This window comes from Lontra canadensis, unplaced genomic scaffold, assembly GCF_010015895.1.
Source record: "Lontra canadensis isolate GAN:19392208 unplaced genomic scaffold, GSC_riverotter_1.0 scaffold26, whole genome shotgun sequence".
Lineage (NCBI taxonomy): Eukaryota > Metazoa > Chordata > Mammalia > Carnivora > Mustelidae > Lontra > Lontra canadensis.
In genome coordinates, this window is record NW_022631020.1 from 3,050,623 (window position 1) to 3,077,603 (window position 26,981).

General features: G+C 37.5%; 1 protein-coding gene across 3 annotated transcripts in view; it reads left to right on the forward strand.

The window, feature by feature from the left end:
• UGGT2 (UDP-glucose glycoprotein glucosyltransferase 2) overlaps positions 1-26,981 on the forward strand; it is a 183,941-nt gene that overhangs the window by 17,087 nt on the left and 139,873 nt on the right. For all 3 annotated transcript variants that reach the window (XM_032864140.1, XM_032864141.1, XM_032864142.1), the window contains exons 2-5: positions 7,005-7,087; positions 14,681-14,811; positions 15,458-15,570; positions 25,627-25,801. In XM_032864140.1, the coding sequence (XP_032720031.1) occupies positions 7,005-7,087; positions 14,681-14,811; positions 15,458-15,570; positions 25,627-25,801 (502 nt within the window). The remainder of the gene's footprint in view (positions 1-7,004; positions 7,088-14,680; positions 14,812-15,457; positions 15,571-25,626; positions 25,802-26,981) is intronic.

Genomic DNA, 26,981 nt, shown 5'->3' on the forward strand with positions numbered 1-26,981 from the left:
TGGGACTGTTTTTAAACTTATCTTTCTGATAATTTAGTATCAGAAATGCAACAGATTTTCATATATTGGTTATGTATCCTGCCATTTAATTTATTAGTTCTAATAGTTTTTTGATGGAGTTTTAGGGTTTTCTATATATAATATGTCATCTTCAAACAGTGACAATTTTACTTTCTCCTTTGTGATTTGGATGTTTTTTCTTTTTCTTTCCTAATCACCCTTGCTAGAATTTCAAGTACCATGTTGAATAAAAGTGCTAAGAGTGAGTGTCCTTGTCTTGTTCCTGATCTTAGAGGAAAAAAATTGAACTTTTCACTGTTGAGTATGATGTTAGCTATGGGCTTGTTATATGTGGCCTTTATTATGCTAAGGTTTGTTCCCTCTATGCCCAGTTTGTTGAAGGTTTTTATTATAAATGGACATTGACTTTTGTTTAATGATTTCTCTGTATCTATTGAGGTGATCATGATTTTTATTTTTTACTTTGTTAATGTGGTATCTTGTAGACTAATTTGTGGATGTTGAACCATCCTTGCATCTCTGGAATAAATCGCACTTGATTATGGTGTGTGATCCTTTTATTGTATTGTTGAATTCAGTTTGTTAGTATTTTGTTGAGGATTTTTGCATCTGTGGTCATCAGGGACATTGGCCTATAATGTGTGTGTGTGTGTCCCCTTGTCTTGCTATCAGGGTAATGCTGGCTACATAAAACGAGTTTGGGAGCATTTCCTCATCTTTAAGTTTTTGGAAGAATTTGAGAAGGACATATTACATCTTTGAATGTTTGGTAGAATTCACCAGTGAAGCCATCTGGTCCTGGACTTTTATTTTTGGAGAGTGTTCTGATTACTGACTCAATCTCCTTCATTGTAATTAGTTCAGATTTTCTATTCTTTAGGAGTCAGTCTTGGTAGGTTATTTCTAGGAATTTATTTCTTTAAGGCTGTCTGGGTTGTTGGTGCATAATTGTTCATAGTATATTATAATCCATTGTATTTTATGATATCAGGTGTAATAAAATAGTTTTATTGAATAAAGTATTCTAGCCTGACATGTGCCCTCTTCCTCAGTCTCTTCCTGTTTCTCCCAGAGTTTGCTTGGATCTGATTCCATAACTCCATTCTAAAGCAGTTTTTGTTTTTGTTTTCTGGTCTTAGATTTGTAGTTCCATTGTCCTGATTTTTATTTCCCTTAAGTCTTAGAACTGGAACTTTCTTAGGATGCTCCTTAAGGTCCTTCACAATCTAGGCCCCATGTGGTGTACCAACTTAATTAGTTGTAGTAGGAGAATGGCGGTTCCCAAAAAGATGTCTCCATCCTAACTGCTGGAACCCATGAGTGTTACCTTATCTGGAAACAGAATTTTTGCAGATGTAATTAAGGATCTTGATCAGGGTGGATGCCAAGTCCAGTGTCCAAGAGACAGAAGAGGAAAAGACCATGTGAGCACAGGCAGAGATTGGATGTAGTCAGAAGCCAAGGAACACTTGTATTCTCTAGAAGCATAAAGAGGCAAGGAAAGATTTTCCCTTAGAGTCTTCGGAGGCCGTGTAGCCACATCACTACCTTGGTTTTGCACTTCTGGCCCCCAGAACTGTGAAACAATAAGTTTCTGTTGCTTTAGGTCACCAGGTTTTTGGTAATTTTGTTACAGCAGCCCTGGGAAACAGATACAGACTTGATAACTTAATGTGGAGTGCTGCTGTAACAAATAGCTAAAAAATAGAGAAGTAGCTGGTAAGTCAAGCAAAAGCTGGAAGAGGTTTGAGAAATTTGTTTAAAAGCCTGGATTGCCTTGGGGCACCTGGGTGGCTCAGTGGGTTAAGCCTCTGCCTTTGGCTCGGGTCATGATCTCAGGGTCCTGGGATCGAGCCCCGCATTGGGCTCTCAGCGGGGAGCCTGCTTCCTCCTCTCTCTCTGCCTGCCTCTCTGCCTACTTGTGATCTCTATCTGTCAAATAAATAAGTAAAATCTTTAAAAAAAAAAAAAAAAACCTGGATTGCCTTAAGTAAGCTGTGACAGAAATAGGGACATTAAAGCTGATTTTGCTAAGGACATAGAGGAAAAGAGGGAGCATGGTCGGGATGAAGCTTTTGTCCTAGAAAATACTTAATGTGCTTATGAGTAGAATGTTGGTAGAAATGAGAACATTAAAGGCACTGCCAGTAAGAGTTTGGAAAGAAATGAGGGACCTGTTATTGGAAACAAAGATGATCCTTGTTTTATAGTGGCAGAAAACTGGCTGAATTGGACTCTATAGCTATGTGGAGAATAGAACTTGTAAGTGATGAACTCGGGTAGTTAAGGAGATTTCCAAGCAAAAAATTAGAAGTGTCTCTTGGTTTCTCCTTGTTGATAGTAAAATGCACGAGGAAGGAGAAGCTAAAGAAGGAGCTCTTAAGGAAAAAGGAAGGCAGCACTTGGTAACTTGGGAGCTTCTCCACCTGTCCAGATTGCAGAGAATGTTGAAATGAGGAAACTCAGTGTTGGGAATGCATGCTCTGCGAAGAAGACCACTTATATGGCTGGACAGTCTTTTTCTGTTTCGGTTAGGCATCTGACTCATAGATCCACTCCACCATCTCAGCAGAAGTCAGGAATAGAGGAGGGTTATGCAAGAAGGTTCTGTGGAAGGTGTTTCTGTAATGGCATGACCCTGGTGAGACCTACAGGAGACCCATAAGGATTTTGATTATGTTGCATCAGCAGAAACATGGCCAACTCATACCCCAAAAGAGAGTCCAGATGAAATGAGACAAGGCTGTCAGACCTTCAAATTTCCATAGTAGGCAGGAAATTGGCTGATACACTACTCGGTTGCAAACATGAACTATCCTTCAAGAAAAAGGAATAACGAGACTTGAGGGCAGAGCCATAGCAGGCAGCACAGTGAGTAGAGCATTAAGCTCCTGAGGGTTATGCTCAGGACTTGAAACCCATAATACAATTTGTCCTGCTGTATTTTGAACTTGTATGGGACTGGTAACTCCTTATTCTTTCTAATTTCTCCGTTTTGGAATCAGAATGTCTGTCTTTGGAATTTGCATTTCTGATCTCAATACAGCATTTTGGAAGCAGACAGCTTGTTTTCTAGTTCACAGGTCCACATGTGGAGAAGAATTTTGCCCCAGGATGGAGCATGCTCAGCCTCTCACTCCCAAAGATTTGAGACTTCTGGGGACATTTACATGTGCTTTTGGCTTATAAACGATGCTCTAAAGGGTTGAGATTACTTAGGGGGTTGTCAAGATATAGGGCATATGCGTTTTCTATGTGGGATGATGTGGATTCCGGGGAGCCCAGGCTGGACTATAGTGGCTTGAATGGTGCCCCCCCCCCCAAAAAAAAAGATACTCTGGATCCTGACTTTTGGAACTTGTGTTAACTCTGACACCAGGAATTTAGACTTTGGTCTTATAGAACTATGAGAATAAATTTCTCTTGTTTTAAGCCACTGTGTTTGTAGTAATTTGATATAGTAACCCTAGGGAGGCAATGTATTACTCTACAGTCTTTTCTTCATTGATACCTTATTAATGGACCTACCATATTACTTTCTCTTTGGCTCATCCTATCCCCTGATAAAACTAATGTCTTCTGGTATATTCGCATAACATTTGATCAGTATTTCTATAATAATTCTTCCTGCAAGTTATATATGCTAATCTCTGCTGCTAAAATGTGAGCTTCAAGGGATAAAATTATTACTTATATTTATTTTGCCAAGGTACAGTGCACAAACATGGGTACTCAGTAAGTATTACTAATAAGTATTCGCTTGGTAGAAGCAACAAAGGTATTTTTCTGTCTTTAAAAAAGTTTTATTTGAGAGAGAGAAACCACGAATGGGAGGGGCAGAAGGAGAGAGATAGAGAATCTCAGGCAGACTTCCCACTGAGCACAGAGCCTGATGAGGGGCTCAGTCTCACAACCCTGAGATTATGACCTGAGTCAGATGCTCAACTGACTGAGCCACCCAGGGGCCTCAAGGGCATCTTAGTCATACTTGTTTTCCCAACGCTCAGTACAAAGGAAGTAGGTGCCCAGTGATGTTGATTCAGTGGAAAGGACCTTATATTAGGAAGTGACTTCTTCAGACCACCATCACAATTCCCTCTGCAATATACCTGACATGTAGAAACTGGTGTCCTGTTGGCATAATCCAGACAGAATGCTTAGTGTTCCCTCATGCACTTACTGGTTCTGTTATGAACAAATACAAATTGTCAGCAAGTCGTTTGTTACATAAACGAAAGCCTCTCCCACTACAACTTTTACCTAGCAATCTTGACTTTATCCTTTCGAACCAGATTTCTGCTTTTTGAGAGTGTAGGAGGCTAGAAGCCCGTAGGTCCTTTAACTGTCGCACTTCACATTTTGTTTTCTAGACTTCATTATTCTGCTCATGTTCCAGTTTTTAATGTTTCTTGTCATAAAAATTCTAGAAAAGTCAAAGAGGTTGAAGGGAGTAAGTGTGGAAAAGGAAGAATTGAGAGTATTGGGTAGATTAAAGGAGCTTGGAAGATAGAAACTTCAGAGAAGTGAAAGCTTTATGTTTGTGGTGCTCCATTTTTTAAAGCATTCTTGGGAATTTCTGTATTTCCTCTCTTGGTCTCTGTCTTTCTATACATAGAATCTTTCAGTTCAGCCTAGAAATTTGAGTGTCTATTTTGAGCATGCCCCTATGATGGGCACTGTGTAGGGACCAAAGATGAATGAGGTTATTTCCCCTACCTAAAGAAATTTCTAATTTAGTACTGTTTGCTAGGGATGATTATAGACTGATGGGGCTAAATTTTTCTAACATGTAACTTGTACATCGAAACTGCGTTTATTCCACTGGTGTTTCTCTTGACGAAAATATTTTTTGGAATTTTGCTTGTAACTATTGACATGCTCTTTCATACATATAAACCTATCCTCTATGCAAATCACTTTTTTCCTCTGGTAGAACTTTTTTGGGGAACACTGTTATTTGGAGCTAAATACTATATAAAACAAGTGAACAAATTGGAAATGCTCATTTTTGGGGTCTTTTTTTTACCTTTTTAAACTTTAGGTGAAGAACTGATTTAGATGATCTGTCAAGGATATTTTCTCTTTTAAAATTAATGACATACTGGCAAATTGCCCCTGAAAGTAAATTCTAGAAGAGTTCCAAAAGTGCTGAGAGTAGTGGTATATGGAGGGAATGAGTGTGCAGGAATATATTCTCAAGGTGAACACTTGGAAGGATCATACTTAAATGCGTAAATTCTGGCATACGCAAGTTTTGCCTGTGGTTGTCTAGTATATGAGCCTGTCTGTAGTTGTAGTCAGTTAAGTATGAAGTGTTGCTCCCCACTTTGCTTGAGATTTGTACAGTCCTTGACCTTTACAGGTCTCATCCTGTCTATCCCATCATTTCTTCTGCTTTTAGCTTCGCCTCTTTTTTTTTTTTAAATGCCTTTGAGTTGGACACCATTCATAGCAAGAGTTGTTTATGCATTGCTTTCAATTCCTGTGCCTGTCATGTTTATGTGGATAAACCAGTTTTTCTCCCTTCCTTTCCCCCTTTAGTGACCAGACTCACAAGAATTACCTTGCATGTGTCTTGGATGTCCTTATATCTACCATTTTTATTAAGCATTATTTAAATTTACCAAGACTAGAAAGATAGGATGGGTGATAAATCTGTACATCTGTTTGGCTGTTTCCTTTCTAGTTTAAATAGTTGAATCTACTTGCCTTCGGGTGTCTTGCACTTGGTTTTGTACAGGACTGTATTGCCTCTTACTTAATTCATTATTTCCAAAGGTTTTATTTTTTGTTTTTTTCCCCATTATTTCCAAAGGTTTTAAATGGCTTTTTTCATTTTTTTCTGACATATGCCCTGTAGAAAAATCAAAGTGTCTGGGCTTCAAGGCCAAAGACCTAATCTGATAAACCAGCTTCCTATTAATTTTTTCATTAAGGTATTTTCTGTTTTAAATAATATTGCCTACATGAATAAGCAGCTAAATAAAAATAATAGATACTATTATTTTTTGAGAGAGTGTATGTGAGAGTGAGGGGAGGTGGGGCAGAGGGACAGGGAGAGAGAAAATCCCAAGCAGGCTCCATCACCCCCAGCGCAGAGCCTGATGTGGGTCTCGATCCCAAGACCCTGAGATCATGACCTAGCCAAAATCAAGAGGCCAATGTCTAAACAACTGAGCCATCCACCAAGGCACCCCAATAATAATTATTTTTTAAAAGTGTTCATACAACCAATTTTTGTTTGTGAAACATAGGCAGTGTGGGGTTTTTTTTGTTTGTTTGTTTTTACCTTTATGTAACATTCCCTTCATTACTGTTAAATTATACTTCTCAGTAACTTGCAATGATACGGAGCTAGAGAGTATAATGCTAAGTGAGATAAGTCAGAGAAAAACAAATACCGTATGATTTCACTTGTGTGGAATTCAAGAAACAAAAAAAATGAGCAAAGGGAAAAAGACACAAACCAAGCAACAGACTCTTAACTATTGAGAACAAACTGGTGTTAGCAGAGGGAAGATGGAGGGGGATGGGTGAAGTAGGTGATGGGGATGAAGGAGGACACTTAACTGTGATGAGCACTGGGTGTTGTATGGAAGTGTTGAATCACTCTGTACACCTGAAACTAATAGAACACTGTATATTAGCTATACTGGAACTAAAACAAAACCTTAAAAAATTATACTTCTAAGTGGTATTTCACTTGGAGAAATAAAATAAATTATCCATTTTTTAATTATAGCTAAAAATGGGGAAAAGCCAGAAGTAATTTTCTGGCAGTCTTTTCCAGTCACTAGTATATGCTTGTAAGCTGAGAATGGTATCTCATGTAAGAATCATCAATTTGTTTGCTTTCTGCATTATAGTAAATGGAAATCAGTCACTTTAATTTTTGGAGGGTTTTGTTTTAGCCATAAGTTATAATTTGGTTCTCATTTCATTTTTCATTTCCATCCATTAACTGATTACTTTTATTTTAATAGTGAATTTATGGCAGAAGAAAGTAATGAAAAATTTTGGCTGTTTTTGGAAACTGTACAAGAATTAGCAGTTTTTAAGCAAACAGGTAGGTGATGTGCATATTATAACTTTAAAAATTTGTATCTATGTGTATACATTATATGTTTATTGTTTTTAATGTTAAGGGTGAAGTGTAAATGCTTAATTGGGTTAGTAGATCTGAATATTAAATTTGAAAATATGGTTTAATGGAAATTACTCTAAGCATCCATTTCCAAAAAATAAAGGTTTAATACTTTATTGTAAAAACTCTCACATAATTAGCAGTGTTTGCAGATTGCATTACATCTAAAGGAACTAGAGATTGTTGACTTATGGCTTTCTTTTTACCTAGACTAATTTGAAATAGTATTAATTTTGTATCTAGTAGTGTTGTTGTTTTGGTTTTTTTTTTCCCCAAATTACTTTGAAAGAGAGTTTTTAATACTTGCCTTTAACAAATCAGGTAACCTATGTGTTTTCATTTCACTATCTAGAAGATGCAGTTAGTCATTCCTACTTTTTAAATATATACAAATATATATTACTACATATCTGTATATATGCTTATATCTTTAGAATGAGCAAGTGTTTATTAATGTGTTTCTGAGAGAAGATCAGTAGATTAAAGACACTGAAATGAGGCTTCAGCAGCAAAGGATAAAAGGTTAATTATTAATTATTGTTTAAAAAGGTTATTTTTCTGTCTCTATGGAGAATAGAATATTAACATGGAGTTCCTCAAGATGGATTTCTTTAGCCTTGTAGACATGGGGAGAACTTCTTACTATGAAGATTAAATAGTTTAGAGACAACTTAACGGTGGTGATTAGTTCGATTTTGTTCTTGAATATCAATGTTAAGAGAAACAACAGTTTTGCTTATTTTAAGTGTTCATTTATTGGACTCCATTTGGCTCAAGTGGCCTCGAAGTTCAGCAATTTTAGGATTTCATGAGATGGATTAAAAAAAATAGAGCAGACCTGCCTTTTATGATATTTTAAACTGAAATATTTTCAAAACCAAGTAATTTGCTCTTTTAGAAAACTTTTCCAGAAAAGCATCCTTATTATCATTATTTGAGTTACAAGAGATACTGTGCACTGCTCTAGATGCTGGGAATACAAAGGTGGATAAATGTGATCTGTGCTCCTCGGCCCCACAATACTGTGAGGGGGACAGTGGACAAGCCTGCTGTGCTCCGAGGTGGTAAGAGCTTCAGAGGCCCTGATGACAAGGAAGCACCTGGAAAAGGGCACCTAGTCAGTACTTGAGAGAGAGCAGGACGGCCTTTCTAGTAATGGTGAGGTTGGAGCTCAGTGTGGACGACAGCAGCTAGCAGCGGCAGCCAGGGAGAGGGAAGGGAGAGAGGAGCAGAAGAGAGTGCAGTGGGCTGTGCAGGGGAATTTGGACCACTTCGAAGTGGACTGGCAAATCGATGGAGAACTATTATTGGTTAGTTTTGTATTTGTCCTGATAATTTCAGTTTTGGTATTTGAGGTAAAAACAGGCTAGGTTAATGTGGAAGGTTCTCACAGTTCAAAAATCCACCAAGTTTTGTGGCCCTCACCTAAAACCCTAAATGTAACTTTCCCAAATGTTTGTCTCGGTACATACTTTATAGTGTTATTCATTCAGTGCTATTCTCGAAAATTAGTCTTATAAATTTTGAACTCTTTAGTTACTTAGATGTGTCCACGTATTTTCCCTAAATGAAATGACATGCCTGGACAATCTGATGGCAGATGATCGTTAACAAGTTGGAATATAAGCTTGAAGCTCTACTTCAAGCGTGTGATATAGGAAGTGTGTATTTCAGGGTTGAACCTAAAAGAAATCCTATTAAAGAAGAAGTACCAACACTGAAAATAGAATTCCATTAGAATTACTTACCGTGGCAAGGGTGAAATCGTATGCTGCTTCATCAGTGTTACTGTTAGGTGTAGGAGAGGATTCTGTATGTGAGGAGTTAAATATGTCAGCAACTGTCAGATTTACTGAATTTATTTCAAGATATTATCCTAGAGGAAACATTTTAAATCCTCAGTTACTTATAATTTTTTAGGTTGTTGAATTTCCATGAAACCCTGTAAATAGTCTTTCCTGAAGAATAATTCTGATGATCTACTTGCCTAAAAAAGTTGTAAATATTGAAGATTTAACTTTTTGAATTCAGGTGCTAGTTTCATGCCATTTCATGAGAATTTTTTATGTGTTAGCAAATTAAGACCTTTTAAACATTGAATTGTCTGGTTTTTCAACCATTTTACGTGGTTCTGCCACAGAGTTATGTATTTCTCGACGCTTCAAGATTTAAGCGGCATGATATTAGCTAGCCTGTGAGTCTTGTGTGGTGAGTTAGAAATGTCAGCCAAGGTTTACCTAATTCCAGAGTCCCTGTTTGTTTTTACTTCCACATGTGCTCCACATCAAAACTAATTCTCAAAATCCCTGAAGATTTTAATGGTTTTTACACAAGTAAAGTTGCTTATGTATTTTATTGGGAAGATTTTTGGAAAATGTTATGACATTTCTAACTCAGTTACGTATAACTGAGAACCAGATTTGGATAGAAGGACGATTGCAGTTTGGATATGTCACATTTGAAATGCTTGTCAAATATCCAAGTGAAGATATCCCATAAGCTGATACATGTGTGGGAGATTTAGGTGGTAAAAATCTAGGCTAAGGGGTAGGCTTTGGGAGTTATCAGCACTAAGAGGGTAATTGAAGTTATAGGGAGGAGGTATAGAAGGAGAAGAAAACAGGTCCCAATGGCAGAACCCTGAAGAACACCAATGTTTAAGAACTAACCAGAAGAAGAATGCACAAGAGAGACTTAGGAGGAGCACTCACAGAGGCGGGTGAAAACCTGGCGAGTGTGATGTCATGAAAGCCGGGGAAGATTGAGTGGTAAATCGATGGATGTTATCACATACTATAGACAGATCAAATAATGTGAATACTAAGGTTTTAACAACAGAAAAAGTATTGGTGATTTAGCTAGCAGTTTCACTGGTATAGTTATCAAAACTATGGTAGGTTGAGGCATAAGTCGAGGTTGGAAGTGGAAAAGAGTATTGTTAAGTCTTTCCAGATGGACTGTGAAGCATGAAAAGATGCTCATCGTCCCTCCTTACCAGGAAAATAGAAATCAAAACTACGATGAGCTGTCACCTCCAGTCAGAATGGCTAAAATTAATGAAAAGAAACAAGAGGTGTTGGGGAGGATGTGGAGAAAGGGGAATCCTCTTACACTGTTGGTGGGAATGCACACTGGTGCAGCCACTCTGGAAAACAGTGAGAATCCCAAGAAGGTTCCACATCCAGTGCAGAGCCTGATGTGCGGCTCGGTTTTGTGACCCTCAGATTATTATAAACATCCAACTCCTGATTTCATAATCAGGATGTTTAACTGACTGAGCCACCCAGCTGCCCCTAAATTGAGTTATTTTAAAACATCAACTAAAGGAGTCCAGTGCTTCCATCTTGTGATTGAGGTGATCTTGCAAGTTAAGCCTAAATTATAGAACCTAAACCCCTGAACCCTACATCCATCTCTACATTAGAGACCTTAACAGTGACTGGTGACAAAACTTAGTGTCTATTGTCAGGCACAACTCACACTTGTTTCTGTTGACTCTCTGTTTTCATGGATGACTGATCCCTGTTTGACTGATACAGTCTTAGTTATGCTATGCATTAATTTGGGCTATTTTTTTGTTGGCCCTGTAGCTTTTACAACTTTTTAAAGATCAATTTTTAAGATTGTATCTCTTCTCTGACCTGTGCTTCTTTTACTTAGGTGAGTCTTACATACATTTTTTTTTTTAATTCTTGAGGGAAACTCACCATAACTTTCTGAGAAATCACCTATAGTTTAAGAAGTAGGAGTGAATGAGCACCCACCTATTCTATGTAACTCTTTGGGAGTACTACAATAGGAATGTCTTATGGCCTAGAAGGAAGAGAACTATTCATTTCTCTAACATCAATTCCATAAAGGTATTGAAGACCGATGGGGTGTGCCAGGAGCAAAAAGGTACAGTTGAAAGCCTAGAGAAGATTCCTGCCTTTACAACTTATAGCTTAATGTGAGGGCCAGCATTAAAAAATTTACAGATAATTTTTCATTAGTTTTGAGACTTGAGATAGTATGGACCTGTCAGAGTATATAAAAGGATCTGGACTGGGGAGGTCAGGGAAAACTCTTTCCAAAACAAATGACACTTAAGCTGAGGTTTGCTGAACAGGAGTTGGCTGAGAATCCTTCTGCATTTCACGGCAGAGGAGTGGCGTGTGAAGGCCCAGAGTTGTTAGCCGCCTCTCCCTGGGTATTGTCTCTTGGTCCCCTAGAAGCAGTAATGAGTTGGCTAATGGCCTTTCCTCCCCTCATGACTGTCTGATTTGGATCATCCCTATTCTTAAGTCTTTTGTATTCGTAAGTATACATGAGCTTCTACTGCTTGCTCTGTTGGCTTCAGTGGTTTTCTTTTTTCCCCAGCTCACATTTATGAGGAATCACCGAGCTTACTCTACTTTCCGTTAATTTCTCCTTTGTCACAGTTGGTTCCTGGTGTGCTTTTCTGCATCGCTGGAGCGTGCAGGATTTACATAGTCTTTTGTAAATCTCAACTCCATTTAGTATTGTTTTTACAGTTAAGTATGTTCAGAGCTCACCATCAAACTCTATGCTGCAGTTCCTCTATTTCTTGGTTAGGTAAATCTTGCTCCCTCGTTGATGCCTCATGAATAACTCCTAGGAATAATGACCTTGAGTTCCTCACATATAGGACTATGCATGAATTTTATATTTAAGATTTTTAACTTTAGAGTCCCGTATTTTTACTAGAAAATGTTGCAGTGCTAACCATTCTTAATCTTCATTCTTAGACATGTAGACCCATTGTTCCTTTTAATTCTGGAGAGTTTTCTGTTCATTCTCCTCTATTCCTTTGATTTCCTGCCTTAGGGATACAATTATACATACCATAGCTCTCCTTTGCCAGACTTCTGAATCTGCTATTTACTCTTAAATAGTTTTTTCGTCTTCTCGTATTCTTTTTGTTTCACTTTCTTCACACTTTCCCTGTATATTCTATTTGTTTTTCCTGATTCTTTTTACTTTTATGTTAGTTTAGTTTAGTTTTATGTTATTTTCTGGTATTCTTTCTTGTTCTTTCCTTAGCTCTTTCAGAACAGTTTGCATACCCCCTGTTTTTTAGTTCTCTCATTCTTGAGCTTTTTTTTATCAAGACTTTAAAAGGGCTGAAGTTTTTTTTATCCTACTTGCAAGCTTAAAACAGCTTCCCACAGTTTTAAGGATCAAACATAAGGCAAGAGAAAGCCCTGGATCAGAATTTAAAGACTTTCTAACTGACCGAGGGAAGTCTCCCAAGTGGGCCACAGCTCTCTTCTCAGCCATGACCCATTATAGTAATTTTTGAGGCTTTTCACTGTCCTGTTTGAAAGGATCTAAGGTTGATGTGATAGACTGTAGGAATTGTTGAATCATAAGGTGGTTGTAATTCTGCATTCTGTACTCTACCCTCTCCTCTGCCAGGCAAGCCAATGTTCTAATGACTTTCTGACCTTCTGTCCATAGTGGTAACAGATTTCCTTCCTTTTTCACTGTGTGCACGTGTGCATGTCTATAGCTCTTGTCTGAAGACGGGCAAACCTTATCCTAATCCAAGAAAGGTCTTTGTACTTGTCACAGTGGATTGGACTTGAAGATGACAAAAGCACTGACGGGAAAGTCCCCTTGCTTGGAGAAGAGTTAACAACTAAGACCTCATTTGGATAAATGCCTCTGAATCTACTGCCCAGTTCTTGATCTGTAACCTCGTCCTTATTTTCTTCTCAATAATAGGCAACAAAGTCAAGGACCATTTATTGTCTGATTGACCATAAAATTTTATAAGTATGCTTACTATCAGTTTACAAGGACTTCCTCTAAATTCTGTAAATTGACCCATGAGGCTGGGTCTTTTCTCCTCTAAAAATCTATGTATTCATCAGCATTCCATCTCTTTGTCAGATCTGTTAAGTACTATGAAGGTTCTGAGATTTTACTGTTTCCAAGCTAACAGGTTAGTTTCATGGATGCGGATAGAAGACCTGAAAGCCCTAGATGAGAGATGGAGGACTTTCTTACTCAAAGAAAAAGCATCATCCACCATGTTTACATATGTGCACTGGTTCCCTGAGCCCTGATTCCCACAGGACACCATAGGGAGCCAGGTAACACCTGAATGAATGGGTTGTAGTAAGGAGAGGAGCCAAGGGTCAAGAGCCCAGCAGCTTTTGAACAAGTAGTAGACACCGTAGCAATCAACAAACAGTTCAGTGTCCCTCACCACCTCCAACATATCTCCTTCCATGCAGCACTCTTCTCCTCTCTCTCCTCCCCCACCTCCCAAGAGTGTCTATGGTTACACATCCCTTTTGTCCTCCCTTTTCACAGCCAGGAACTGTGATCTGTGGATAAAGATCAGAGTGTACCCTAGCTGTGCTCTTTTAATTACATTTCTTCTGTCAGTTGATAACTTAGTACCAGGGAGTAAAGGAGAGAGGAAATGACCAGGGCATGTCTATGGGCCAGCTTACGGGGGCTGATACAAGCTGGCTCCAGAGCTGCGTTGCTGGTACCGACCACCTCTGGCTGCCAGGGTCAACAGTGCAGACGATAATTATACCCCCGGTGGTGTAGAGAAAAGGAAAGGGCAAAAAATAGATGGTTCCTTCCCTGCTTACGCCATGAGTGTCACCGGGTCCTCTTCAGCTCTTGGCTTCTGTTCTCTGGGACTATTCCCAGCCAAATGATCTCCAGCTCCCCAGGGCTTTCCAAGAGTTCTTACACTCTAGGATTGATCCTTCTCTTTGGCGTGTTCAGGAATTTTGCAGAGGGGTTTAGAGGAAGGAATCAGCAGTTCAGGTTATTGTATATAAGAAGACATTTATTCTTTTAAAAAAAAATGTTTTTTCAGCATAACAGTATTCATTGTTTTTGTACCACACCCAGTGCTCCATGCAGTCCGTGCCCTCTCTAATACCCACCACCTGGTTCCCCCAACCTCCCACCTCCCCACTTCTTCAAACCCTTCAGATTGTTTTTCAAAGTCCATAGTCTCTCATTGTTCACCTCCCCTTCCAGTTTCCCCCAACTGCCTTCATTTATTCTTTAAGGTCTGTTTCAAATTCTGTCTCCTAAAGCATTCTGGATACACTAATTGCTTTTGGCTATGTGTATTAAATCTGAGTTGTATTTATTTATACGTGTCATTTAAAATTAAGTCATATTTAATTTTTTTGTGCTGTTCTTCGTCTCCTCTTAAATCATAGGTAGGTCCTGAATCTTATTCTTGTGTTATAACCCACAGCCTTGGGGTGAAATAATCGGATATCCTGGCCCCTCCCAAATAGATTTTAGTGGTAGAATTATTTTCACCTAGAATCATAGCACTTGATTATACCTCACTGGTGCATCCAAATGAAGTTAATGAACAAGATCTTGATTTTCCGTTTTTCTCCAACATCACCCATAACCAAACTTAAGATTTGATGGTATTGTTAGCTTTACAGTAGAGCTGTGCCAGTGTGTTGAAAATGAAAATAACATCCTTTTCTCTTGATTTTTTTTTTTTTTTTTTTGGTATAGAATCAGCTTATTCTTATTACAACTTAATCCTGAAGAAAGCTGGACAATTCTTAGACAATTTGCATATCAACCTCTTAAAGTTTGCTTTCTCAATAAGAGCATACTCACCAACTATTCAGATGTTTCAACAGGTATGTAAAAGCACCCAAACCTAGAGCTGACAAAGAAGCATGCTGGTACTGTACATGAATATTAATGTGAATATCTTTGGTTCAAAAGGATCTACAGAAGGGTCACCTGGGTGGCAGGTTAAGCATCTGCCAGGTCATGATCCCAGGGTCCTGGGATCCAGTCCTTTATTGGGCTCCTTGCTCAGCGGGGAGCCTTCTTCTCCCTCTGCTGCTCCCCCTGATTGTGCACTCGCTCTCTGACAAATAAATAAAATTTTGGGGGGAAAAAAATCTGTAGACTTGGAATACCTGCTTCCATAGCCTGTCATTGATTGTATTATCATTGTTGATCGATTATAATTGAATACATTTTATAATTTTATAGTTATTTGGAATAAGGAAATTATAAGGATAAATGATTATTGAAATTAATGAAAATTTTAATTTAGCATTTTTTGGTGGCATTTTTCAGTGACTTTGAAGCATATTCTACTATAAAGTTGATTTTGTTAAAGTATTTGATTTGGCCTGCATGTAGATACTCTTTAATTAGAGCATTAACTTAACAGTAGTTGATGAGTTATTTCAATCAAAGGAATATATGAGTTTTAAAGATCATATTGTAATTATCAGCTACTGTAGCTAAATATAACCTCTGAAATCTTAGATTGCAGCTGATGAGCCCCCGCCAGACGGCTGCGATGCATTTGTGGTTATCCATAAAAAACACACCTGTAAAATTAATGAGCTCAAAAAGCTGCTGAAGAAGGCTACTTCAAGGTACGTTCATGATAGCCTGTAGTGAAAGAAATGGTTTATAAAAAGAGATGAGGGTTGAGGGACGCCTGGGTGGCTCAGTTGGTTGGACGACTGCCTTCGGCTCAGGTCATGATCCCGGAATCCCGGGATCGAGTCCTGTATCGGGCTCCCGGCTCCATGGGGAGTCTGCTTCTCCCTCTGACCTTCTCCTCGCTCATGCTCTCTCTCACTGTCTCTCTCTCAAATAAATAAATAAAAATCTTTAAAAAAAAAAAAAAAAAGAGATGAGGGTTGAAATAGCAGAAATTGCTTATAAAAATTTTTCATAATGAAGATGTTGCTTACTGAAAAACTCAATCTCCCGAGCTGGTGGTTCAAGTCCTTTTCTAAAACGTACGAGTATTTTCAGTATTTTGTCTCATTAGCTTTTGATTTTAGAATATCAGTTTTATCAAAATACCATAAAATACATTAAATGTTTTATAGAATCATAGATTGCTTTTTCAAATAAACGCACAAAACTGGATTTATTTGGACTCTGTCTCTTTAACTATAAACTGAATTTAAAACTTGGAAATAAAAAATTAACAATACAGTAATACAGAGTATAAAGGTGCCTTGTTATAACGTATGATTAAAAACTTTTTTACTTCTTCCAAGTATTTAATACAAATAGATAGGGGCAGTCAGAAGAAAATTATTAATAGTACCAGTATATATGTCTGATTTAGTTATACTTTAAAAAGTTTTAGTTGTTTCTCTAATTTTGAAAGAGTTCTTTATATATTAAACAGTAATATATACTTAGTAATTCATCTCAGTACTTCTCTTTTTTTGTTGTAAACCTTTTAAAATATTTTCTTGCATTTTATATTAATTTTAATATACAGAAGCCTCTTTAATTTCATGTTGCCCAAATTTTCTTTTATGTGTGTGTGTTTTTATACTTAGTTTTTTCCAAACCTGAGCGAGAGATTTTAACTATTATTTTCCAGTAGCTTTCCTAAAGCTTTTCTTTTCATTTTACCTTAAACTTTTAATCCATGTAAGTTATTGTTATCAAAGGTAAGGATCCAGTCAGGCCTTTTTTCCCTTCAGGAGACTTGTCGATCATATATTCATTATATTTATGTTATGCTCTATTTCATAACTGTCCTGTACATTAACTATTTCTTGTAGCAGTGCCATGCTGTTTTAGTATTTATTGTTTTATAATATATTCTGATATTTCACAGTACAATTTCATTGCTGCTTTATTTCCTCCAGATTTTTTTTGCTCTTTGCAGTTACTGATGCTCTCAAATTAACATTAGAGTTCTTTTTCTTCTGCCAAATTGCCTCCTAAAAAACCTCGGTGGAATTTGTTAGAATTATGTTAAACCTGTTGGTTAATTTAAAAACAATTTAAATCTTTATTGAATCTCTCAACAGATGACATTGTATGTCTTCTGTTCATACCTTTTCTTTTTTGTTCATACGTTTTAAAATGTTGAAGTTTTGTAATCTTACATTTTTAAAATCAGAAATAACTTATCAGTTATTTATTGAAATGTAATACAAAGTTTTTCTCATTGGACATACTGTGTATTGTAATATATATTAAAATATTGTACCGTCTTTGCATTTGTTAATGCTGTGGGATATCTTCTGTTAAATTAAGATTGCTTATGTTTTAAGATTCATGCTTCTATTTTAATAGATGAGATTAGCTATTTAAATTATAAATGCCACTTTTTAAAAGTCATTTAGCTTCATATAGTGAATTAGGCAACCATGTTATTTCTGTAAATTCTGTTCTTGTACATATATATATATTAAAGAAAAGTATGTCATAGAAATGATCACTTCCTTTTTGTTTAAATATAGCAATTTATTTCTCAAAGGAGTTTGATCCATGTGTTTTAATACTTTTATGCATTTTATATCCATTAAGCTTCTGTGAAAAGTACCCCCTGCTGTGTTTAGGGGTGTCTGCATTGAATTTTTGTTTAATTTTTATTAAGTATAGCTGATACACAACATTGTATATGTTTCAAGTGCACAACATAGTAATTCAACAGTTCCTGTAATTTCTGCAGTACTCACAGAAGTGTGGTTATCCTCTGTTACCATACAACATTATTATAGTATTATTGGCTTTATTCCTTATGCTGTACTTTTTATCTCTGTGACTTATTTTATAACTAAAAGTTTGTACCTCCTTAATCCCCTTCACCTATTTTGCCTATTCCCCCCACCCCATTCTTCTCTGGGAACCACCAGTTCTCTGTATTTATCAGTTTCTGGGGATTTTTTTTTTTTTTTTTTTTTTTTTGGTGTTTATCCACTTATTGTGTTAAATTTATTTTGTTTAGATTCCACATATAAGTAAAATCATATATTTGTCTTTCTCTGTCTTATTTCACTTAACACCCCTGGGTCCATCCATGTTGTCACTAATGGCAAGATCTTCAATTCCTTTATAGTTTTTATCCCCCTCCCCTTTATAGTTTTAGTAGATTAACTGTGAAATTGTTAGCCCTTGTGCATTTTTTTTTTCTTTTCCTAGTGCATTTTTAAAATTTTATTTTGGTGACTTTTAAAATTATTTATTTTTGATGTCTGACTTTATAAGTTTCTTAAATATTGACTAAGTATTAAATATAAAATTAAGATTAAAGAGAGGTTAACATCAAGCTTTTGGGAGAGGCCATTTGCAGTGGGCCCTGTGAGCTTTGCGTGTTCTTGGTCTGATGAATAGATTGTGGAAGACCCTGACTGTTCTTTACCTGAGCCATTTCTCAGAGTTGTGTTTGTAGCAGGCAACCTGGAGGAATGAGATGATTTTCCCTTTGGAAAGAAGAGCAGGCTTGTTTACTGCTTGCTATAAAACAGTGGTTCCCCAAGTATAGTGTCCCTCAGCTACAACATATACCCGCTATTTGTGTGTAGTATCCATTTAGGTCCATATTTTTCCCATCTCATCCCTCCCACCAGGAAATGATAAAAACCTAATAGTGTTTTGTAAGTAGGATAAAGTCAAACCTTAGATCTTTTACAGGTTTTTTTTTCTTTTAAGATTTTACTTATTTATCCATCAGAGAGGGAGAGAGCACACAAGCAGGGGGAGCAGCAGGCAGAGGGAGAAGTGGGCTCCCCACCGAGCAGGGAGCCCAAGGCAGGGCCTGATCCCAGGACCCCGAGACCATGGCCTGAGCCAAAGGCTGAAGCTTAGCCAACTGAGCCATTCAGGCACCCCATCCTTTACAGTTCTTAATAGCTTCAGAAACAAGGGTGAGATGTTGACAGATATATGGCTTTCTGGAAGAGGAAGGACAAGGGCCACATGGTTAGAAGAAGACAAAAGCTCAATACTTAAAATTTTGTCCTACTGCTTTCTTCTCTCTCCTCCTGCCATTTTGTACTACTCTCTGCTCCTGGATGGGTGAGAGCAATTTTCTGATAACTTGCTGTAGCCTCTGTGACAGCTCCTTGATATATGTTGCTGCAGGAAAGAGCACCCAAGCTCAACTGACAGGGTTTGGAAGGTGTTCACAATGAGCAAGGCTTTAATATGATGTCTGGGCCATTTCGATGAAGTTTTATTATTTCGGCTTCTGTGACTGAATTACGTTTGGCACTGATACTGTGTGTGTTTATACTGTGAATGCTGTGACCGCTCAGAGTCTCAAGGGAGACCACCACATGTACCGTCTGTTTCCAGGTGAACGACATACAGTCCCAGGAGAGAAAGTTGAGCTAGAATCCCGTTAGAGTCTGACTGGCTGCTGGAATACCCAGAGGCAGTTTCGAGTAGATCAGCGCCACCTGCCTGACTGTCATCAAGTATACTCCTTTTTGAAAAGCCGCTCTTAGGGGCTCTTAAGCTCTTACTGAAACTGAAGGCCTAACCCACGGAAGCCTTGTGACTCTAACATCTGATGGTTTATATTTCGGCGTCGGCTAAGTAGGATTCAGTGACTGACAAGATAGAGGGACCCAACAAGTCTCTCCAGTCAATTGAAAATGGCATATTCAAGAGCATAGTTGTTTTGACTTAGCATGATCTTGGATTTACGTGGAAAGGGGGTAGCTACCCTTTGGGCAAACCATGTGCCCTATTCCACTACCTCAAGTAAAGTTTCTGGCTCAGGGGGGCCCTCAGTCCACAGTGGTTTCCCTAAATGACTGGGCTGCGTTACTGGTACGTTCAGCTAAGTTAGAGCTGATGGCATCGTTAGGTGGCCGTTACTGTTCCGTCAAGCCACAGCTATGCAGCACGAAAAGTAGGTGTGGTCACTGCATTCCGTGGGCAGAATTCAAGGTGGTGCTCTGTCCCTGACTAGTCTCTGACCCCCTTGGTGAAAATTGTTACATTTATACTGACGCTTGGATTGTTCCCAGTGGCCTACCTGTCTAGTCTGCCACTTGGAAGACCACCAACTGGCAGAGCAAAGGCACCGCTCCTCAGGGCTGTACCCTCTGAAGTTAAACTGCCGCCCATCTGCCAGTGTGATTTGCTTCTGTAAACGTGCAGTGTTAGGCCCATTCTTTTAGTCCGAGTAAAGTCAAGCTGCTTACACTTCAAACACAATACCTTGAAACACAACAACATTATGGCCAAAACAGGTAGAATGATTTGTCCCTTCCCTACCTCCTGTTCAAAGATCTGTGCTCTGGATCTGCCCTAAATCTTGACAGATATTATATATTTAAGTACATATATGATTATGTATTTGGGAGAAAATGACAGCAATCATCACTATCTTAAGTTAGTATAACTTGCTCCCTCTGCCCTCAACAAGGATATGAAACTATTAAGGAATACTTCTTTGGAAATTGGGATGGTGAGAATAATAGAAAAGAAAGGCAACTTTGATGCACTTAATGTGTTATGATTTTTTAAAAGAGGAAAAAATAAACCAAGTGTTCAGCTCAACCAAAGGGAAAAGAAGAAATAACATGAAAAAAATAGCAGAATTGCTCTTTCCTTTGTTTTAATCAGTCATTTCTTTAAAGAAAAAAAAAAAAACAAACTAAAAGTCTAACCTGGAAGACATGAAAGCTGAAATTTTAGGAATGAGAAAGAAAATTTAGGAACGAGAAACATCTGTAGAGGGGAAAAAAATTAAAATATGTTACTGTAAATACATATGCAAATACGTAAGTCACTTGCTTAAAAGAACAACTGCTGTGGACAAATATCCATAGGTTGTAAGCCAAGGATTATGTGCCTAAAGGTCACAAAAAGAAAGAAAAAAGTATAAATGCTATATATAGCTTCTCTCAGACTGGGGAATTGGTTTTGCCCTACCTACAAGCCAATAAGCATGACTTCGACTGTTTCACGGATTCTGGCAGGAGACAGGAGGCTCTTGAGGCAAAAGCAAAGAACTGTCCCCTTCACAGCCACAGCAGCATGAGCATTCGCCTGCTTGCACTGGTTCATGTGTCTCCACATTCTCCCGGGGTGAAAAGGGTCCCCCTTTTCATGAGCAGCTGGGGTGCATCACAGCTGAAGGACGTGGAGCTTGGGAACCTAGGACTTCTAACAAGCAGTAAGCAACGTGCTCTTTGTCCCAGAGGGAAGCCTTAACAGACCCCACAAAGTCTCCTGCAAACCTGACAGATGGCCTGTCATAGTCTTGACGTACCCAGAAAGACAGTCAGTGGCTATGGCAGAATGCCTCTCCCAACAGTCCGTCCCTGGGCCTAATAAATTCTTGACCAAACTCAAATTTTTGTGACTGTGCAGAATCTCATGAAGCGTTTAATGAAGGCCACTGTCAACGGGACTCCGAGCAGCAGGGGCATCCATCTGTAGGCTTAGCCGCAACCATGCCCCCGGGGTCCCAGATGCAGCCGACTGTGAATAAGTCCCGGGGGGACTAGTGTGTCCCAGGTCAGACAGATGGGATGTCATCTAACATCAGTCTGTTATCCCTTAAAACCTGCACAAGGGAGTTTATACCTTCCTGATCTTTGCTGTTCCTGAAGATACTCATTGGGGACAATAAACGGGCCAAAAAAGCAAGCCCTTTCTCCCGTGGAAGCATTCTGTGCCTGCTTTCCCCAAATACAAGCATAAAACCAGAAAGTGGCACATGTCATTCCAGTTCCAAAATTGTTAGACTTGAGCCTGGATGCTTGCAGCCTCCATCTTCACGTCGCTGCACCCAAGGCTGCTCCGGGCACGGAAATACACCCGTTTGCGTCATTCAGATGAAGTTGTGCCGGCCTGCATATTTATGCGTGAATTTGGGGCGCGGGGAGACCTACACTCAGGAGACCTTTGTCTCTGGAAAATCTACTCCCTTTCTTGTCATTTTTCCTTTGATTTTTGACCTAAAGATTTATCTACTAGCACTGTTTCATCAGCAGCCTTTCCAGTTACTAACAATAATAAATTATTTGAAAATAGTTTCTTTCAGACAGTATTAAAATGTAAGATATCCTGTATAAATTATGAAATGCACTTCTACAGTACCGATTTGATAGAAATCAGTATTTTTAATAATCCATTTGACCTAGTGCCATTTGAGTTCCACCGTAGCCATTAAAATTAATGAAATTATTTTAATAATTTCATCTGGTTTGATTTCTTTTTAGTTTTTAAATGTATGATTTTTGCATTATTTTTGTGTTTATTAATAGGATCCTGTGAAGAATGGCAACTAATTCTGTTTCTCTTGTTTGGTACATTCTTGTATCTTCATCTGTTGCAGAAGAGATTAATCATGAACTCAGCTTTTATTTGGGGCTAAAATTTTGTTTGTTTCATGTTTCAAATATCCAAACATTGACAGTAATATTTTTTAAATCTTAGTTTACATTAAATGTTAATCATGAAAGCGGATGGTTGGGCACCTGGGTGGCTCAAACCTCTGCCTTTGGCTCAGGTCAGGATCCCAGGGTTTTGGGATCGAGCCCCGCATGGGGCTCCCTGCTCAGTGTGGCATCTTCTTGCTCTCCACTGCCGCCATCCCCCTCCCTGCTCACACTCTCTTTGTCTCTCAAGATCTTTAATAATAATAATAATGAAAGTGGATGAATGTGTAGAATTTAAAAAGAAGTTTATTAACAAAAGGTTTATAAACAAAAGTTTATTAACACCTTTTGTTAATGTGTGCATGCTTACTATGACAGCCAAATTATAAATCACAGTAAAGGTGCTTGAACTCATGTAATCTTATAAACCTGAAATAAACACAGTACTCCATGTCAATGTCCAGAAATATGACACATTTGAAGCCAGTAATTAGTGGAAGTTTTCATTATTCTGTTAGAGGTATTGAGCCCTTGAGTGATTATGATTTAAAGTAAGTCAATAACTAGGAACAATAGTAATTTAGCCAGTTTCTAAATGTAAACGCTAACTTATTTTCATTGGTGAGCCTTGTTCTGTAATTAGAATAGACATTTGAATTTCTCTATTAGAAGATAAAATTTATACATGTACAACTTTCCAGCCATATCAGAAAGCTGAAAAATCAATTGTTATTTACCATAGTTTATTGTAGAAAGTCTAAATTTATCATGAATATTCTAGAAATGTTTCTCTAAAATAACAGTGGTTATCACCAAACCATTTTATCAATTTCTGTTTAGCTCAAATAAGTAATAGAATTTTACTTTTGAACTTTTCATATTTAAAATCATGCCTCTTGATAAAAAGATTCCGTTTTCATTTTAAATTTTGATTTTGAGAATTTTTTTCCCTTACTCTGTGCAGGTTAAATTAACTACTATAGGAGAATTAAAAAATGTAAAGAAAATATGCCTACAAAGTAATTTGCTTTACACGCAAAACAATACAATAAACATAATACGATTATAATATAAACATACTGTAAATTTTTTAGTTATGTCAATAAGTAAAAATCCTATACACATCTAGTATATGAAACCTGAGGGAATAAATAAAATGATCTAATAATTGTGTTCATCTGAGTATAGAACTTGTCCCTTTAATTTTTTGAGGAATTTTATGTTAATTTATACCAAAAGGACATGTTCCCAATTAAGTTTTAAGTATTAATACTTAATACTTAAACTTAAGTATTAAGTTTAAGCATTAAGAATTAATACAGTGTGTACATACAGCAAATTATAAGATTCTTTTTTTACTCCAGACTTCTAGAACTTCTCCCCAGAGTCAACCAGTGCTATCAAGTTTTTGTGTATCCTTTTGGAAATAAGGTATATGTAGTCATAATTACATGGATAAATACCCCCTACTTTCATCATTTTTTAAAAAAATATTTGAACAAGAATGAGAGCAAATTGAGGGGTAAGAGGAAGAAGGAGGCCCCACCCCTACCCCCTCAAGAAGCCCGATGCGGGACTCGATCCCAGGACTCTGCCACTGTGACTTAAGCTGAAGGCAGACGCTTAACTGACTGAGCCACCCAGGCACCCTCCCTACTTTGATTGTTAATGGTGGTTTACCATCCAACATTTGATTCCTTTTTTCCTTGACAGTACTCTTGATCAATAGTTTAAATAAGGGGAGTTTGGCAAGAATGAGAGAAGAATGATTCTTGAGCTTCAAGGATGTGCTTTATGCTCTGCTAGACAATTTTTAAGTAATTTTGGTAAATCTTTAGGACACTCCTAAGAGGTAGTGAGAATACCTCCTCTTGAAGAGATAAAGAAATAGGCCTAAGAGAGATCAAATCACTGGCTCAGAGTCACATAGCTAGTAATTGAACTAGAACTTGAATCCAATTCTGCCTACTTTCAAACCCCACAGTCTTTTCATGAGTATGCGGTAGTTTTGTTGTTCATGTCCCTGTCCCTCTCCCCTTTTTTTCATATTTGTTACTTAAAGATAGTAAATGACTAAAAGGTTATAGATGTCTGAATTCATTAAATAAAAGTCACGTCTCAACACCTTTTTATTATTAACTTCATTATCTTGTTTTTCTTTCTACCTTCTAAGTTGTTAAAAGATGTGGGTTTAGGATTCCGTAGACAGAAGTTGAAATCCTGGCTTTCTTTGATCTCACCCTGGATATTTAACTTGTCTGAGCCTCAGGAATCTTAAAAGTTTAAATGATAGTAATTATCTAAAGGAATTGGTGGGAAAAGAGACTGTACTGATATGTGTAAAGAATCTAGGATAGTGTCTGGCGAGGAAGAAGGTATCAAAGTCTGTGACAGGGCCAGACCATAGGAATTCTGTTCCTTTGATTATCTGTGAGAATTTCATGAGTTGTTATTCATGTTAAGTACTGATAATCTTTGTATGATATAATGTTTTTGTTTTTTAAATATTTGGAACCCATTTTTCAAGAAATGTGAGCTATGAAAAATTATACCCTTCTAATTAAAAAAAATTTTTTTCATTGAAAAATATATTACCACTATTTGTTATTTAAAGATAGTAAATCTTGTTCATTAAAAATATTTGTAGTGTTCAATTTTGGGTTAACCAGATTTCTGTCTTGAATAGAAGTTACTTTCTGTTGATTCCATCAGATATCAGATACTGAGTGTGCATTCTTTCTCACTGACCTACAGCTATAAGGTGTATACATACATTCTGTCATGTATGTTTATTATATTGTTTTGTGTGCAAGGAAAGTTATTTTCTAGGTATATTGTCTTTACATTTTTTAGTTCTCCCACAGAAATTACTATATTAACCTGTACACAGGATGAAAATTCACCACAGGAAGTTTAAACTCTTTTTCTGTGATCACACACACACACACACACATACATATGTATATATTGTATGTGTACATATGTATGTATATGTGTGTATGTGTGTGTGTATGTATACTTTTTTCCCTATAAGTTGTTTGATAAGTAGAAATTATAAAAGGTCATGATATATTTTCAATATGCTCTTTCAGTTCTTTTAAAAAGTTTGTGCTTTGCGGTGCCTGGCTGGCTCAGTCAGTAGAGCATGCAACTCTTGATCTTGGGGTTATGGGTTTGAGCCCCACATTCTCTGTAGAGAGTACTTAAAATCTTTATAAATAAATAAATAAATATGTTTTGTTTCCATTTTAGGTTGAGACCACATTTTGTGTAGAGATTACTTAAAATCTTAATAAATAAATAAATGTTTGTGTTTTGCTTCCATTTTAGGCCCAGACCTTACCTGTTTAAAGGTGATCATAAATTTCCTACAAACAAAGAGAACTTACCAGTGACTATACTCTATGCTGAAATTGGTACCAGAGCATTTAGTAAATTTCACAAAGTATTGTCTGAAAAAGCTCAAAATGGGAAAATTCTGTATGTTCTTCGGCATTATATTCAGGTACAGTATTATCCAAGATTATTTTGTATATAAAAATTATGTTTGATAATTTCCTTACTAGGTTTTACATAATTTCCACCTGAACAGTTAAAGATTTTTTAAAATTAACATACCTATCGGGGCACCTGGGTGGCTCAGTGGGTTAAAGGCTCTGCCTTCGGCTCAGGTCATGATCCCAGAGTCCTGGGATCGAGCCCCGCGTCGGGCTCTCTGCTCCGTGGAGAGCCTGCTTCCTCCTCTCTCTCTGCCTGCTTCTCTGCCTATTTGTGATCTCTCTCTGTCAAATAAATGAATAAAATGTTTAAAAAAATAATAATAAAATAAAATAAAATTAACATACCTATCAAATGTGAATTTTATATGGAAAAATATATGGGGATTCTGTATCTTGTTGATACTCCTCTCTCTTCAGATTCCTTCTTAAATCTGAAACATTTAAAACTTGGATAAAAAACAAAATGACATGTGTGTAATATTTGCTAGGATTCATAAATAGAGGGTTTTTTTGGTTTGTTTTTTGAGAGAGAGGGAGAGTCTATGAGCATGGGGGAGAAGGGGTAAAGTGAGAGGGAGAGAGAGATTCTTAAGCAGACTCCATGTGCAGCACAGAGCCCGAGCCCATGACCCTGAGGTCATGACCTAAGCTGAAATCCAGAGTCAGGTGCTTAATCAGCTGAGCCATCCAGGTACACCCCTTTAAATACAATTATTATCTTTTAAAGATTTTACTTATTTGACACAGAGAGAAATAGCAAGAGAGAGCATGAGCAGGGAGGAGAAGGAGAAGCAGTCTCCCTGCTGAGCAGGGATCCCAATGCAGGGCTCCATCCCAGGACCCTGGGATCAACTGAGCCACCCATTTGCCCCATAAATACAATTATTTTTAATGAAAAAGTATTATGGTTAGGAAATCTAATTTAATTGATATGGTATATATTAGTTCGAAGTGTGAAGCATGGTATGGGAATGCTATTAACTATTTCTTTAGCGGACTACAGTATTATTCAAGTTTCTGATCGAATACATTGTATTCTCACTCTTCCAACCTCTCATTTCTGTCACACTCTGTTACAGTATTCTGGTTTAATGACTATAGTACCCATTGCTGTATCTCAAGTTTTCTTTCTTTCATACCTCCACACCATTCCCCCCACCCCACGCAACCCAATTCACGCAAATA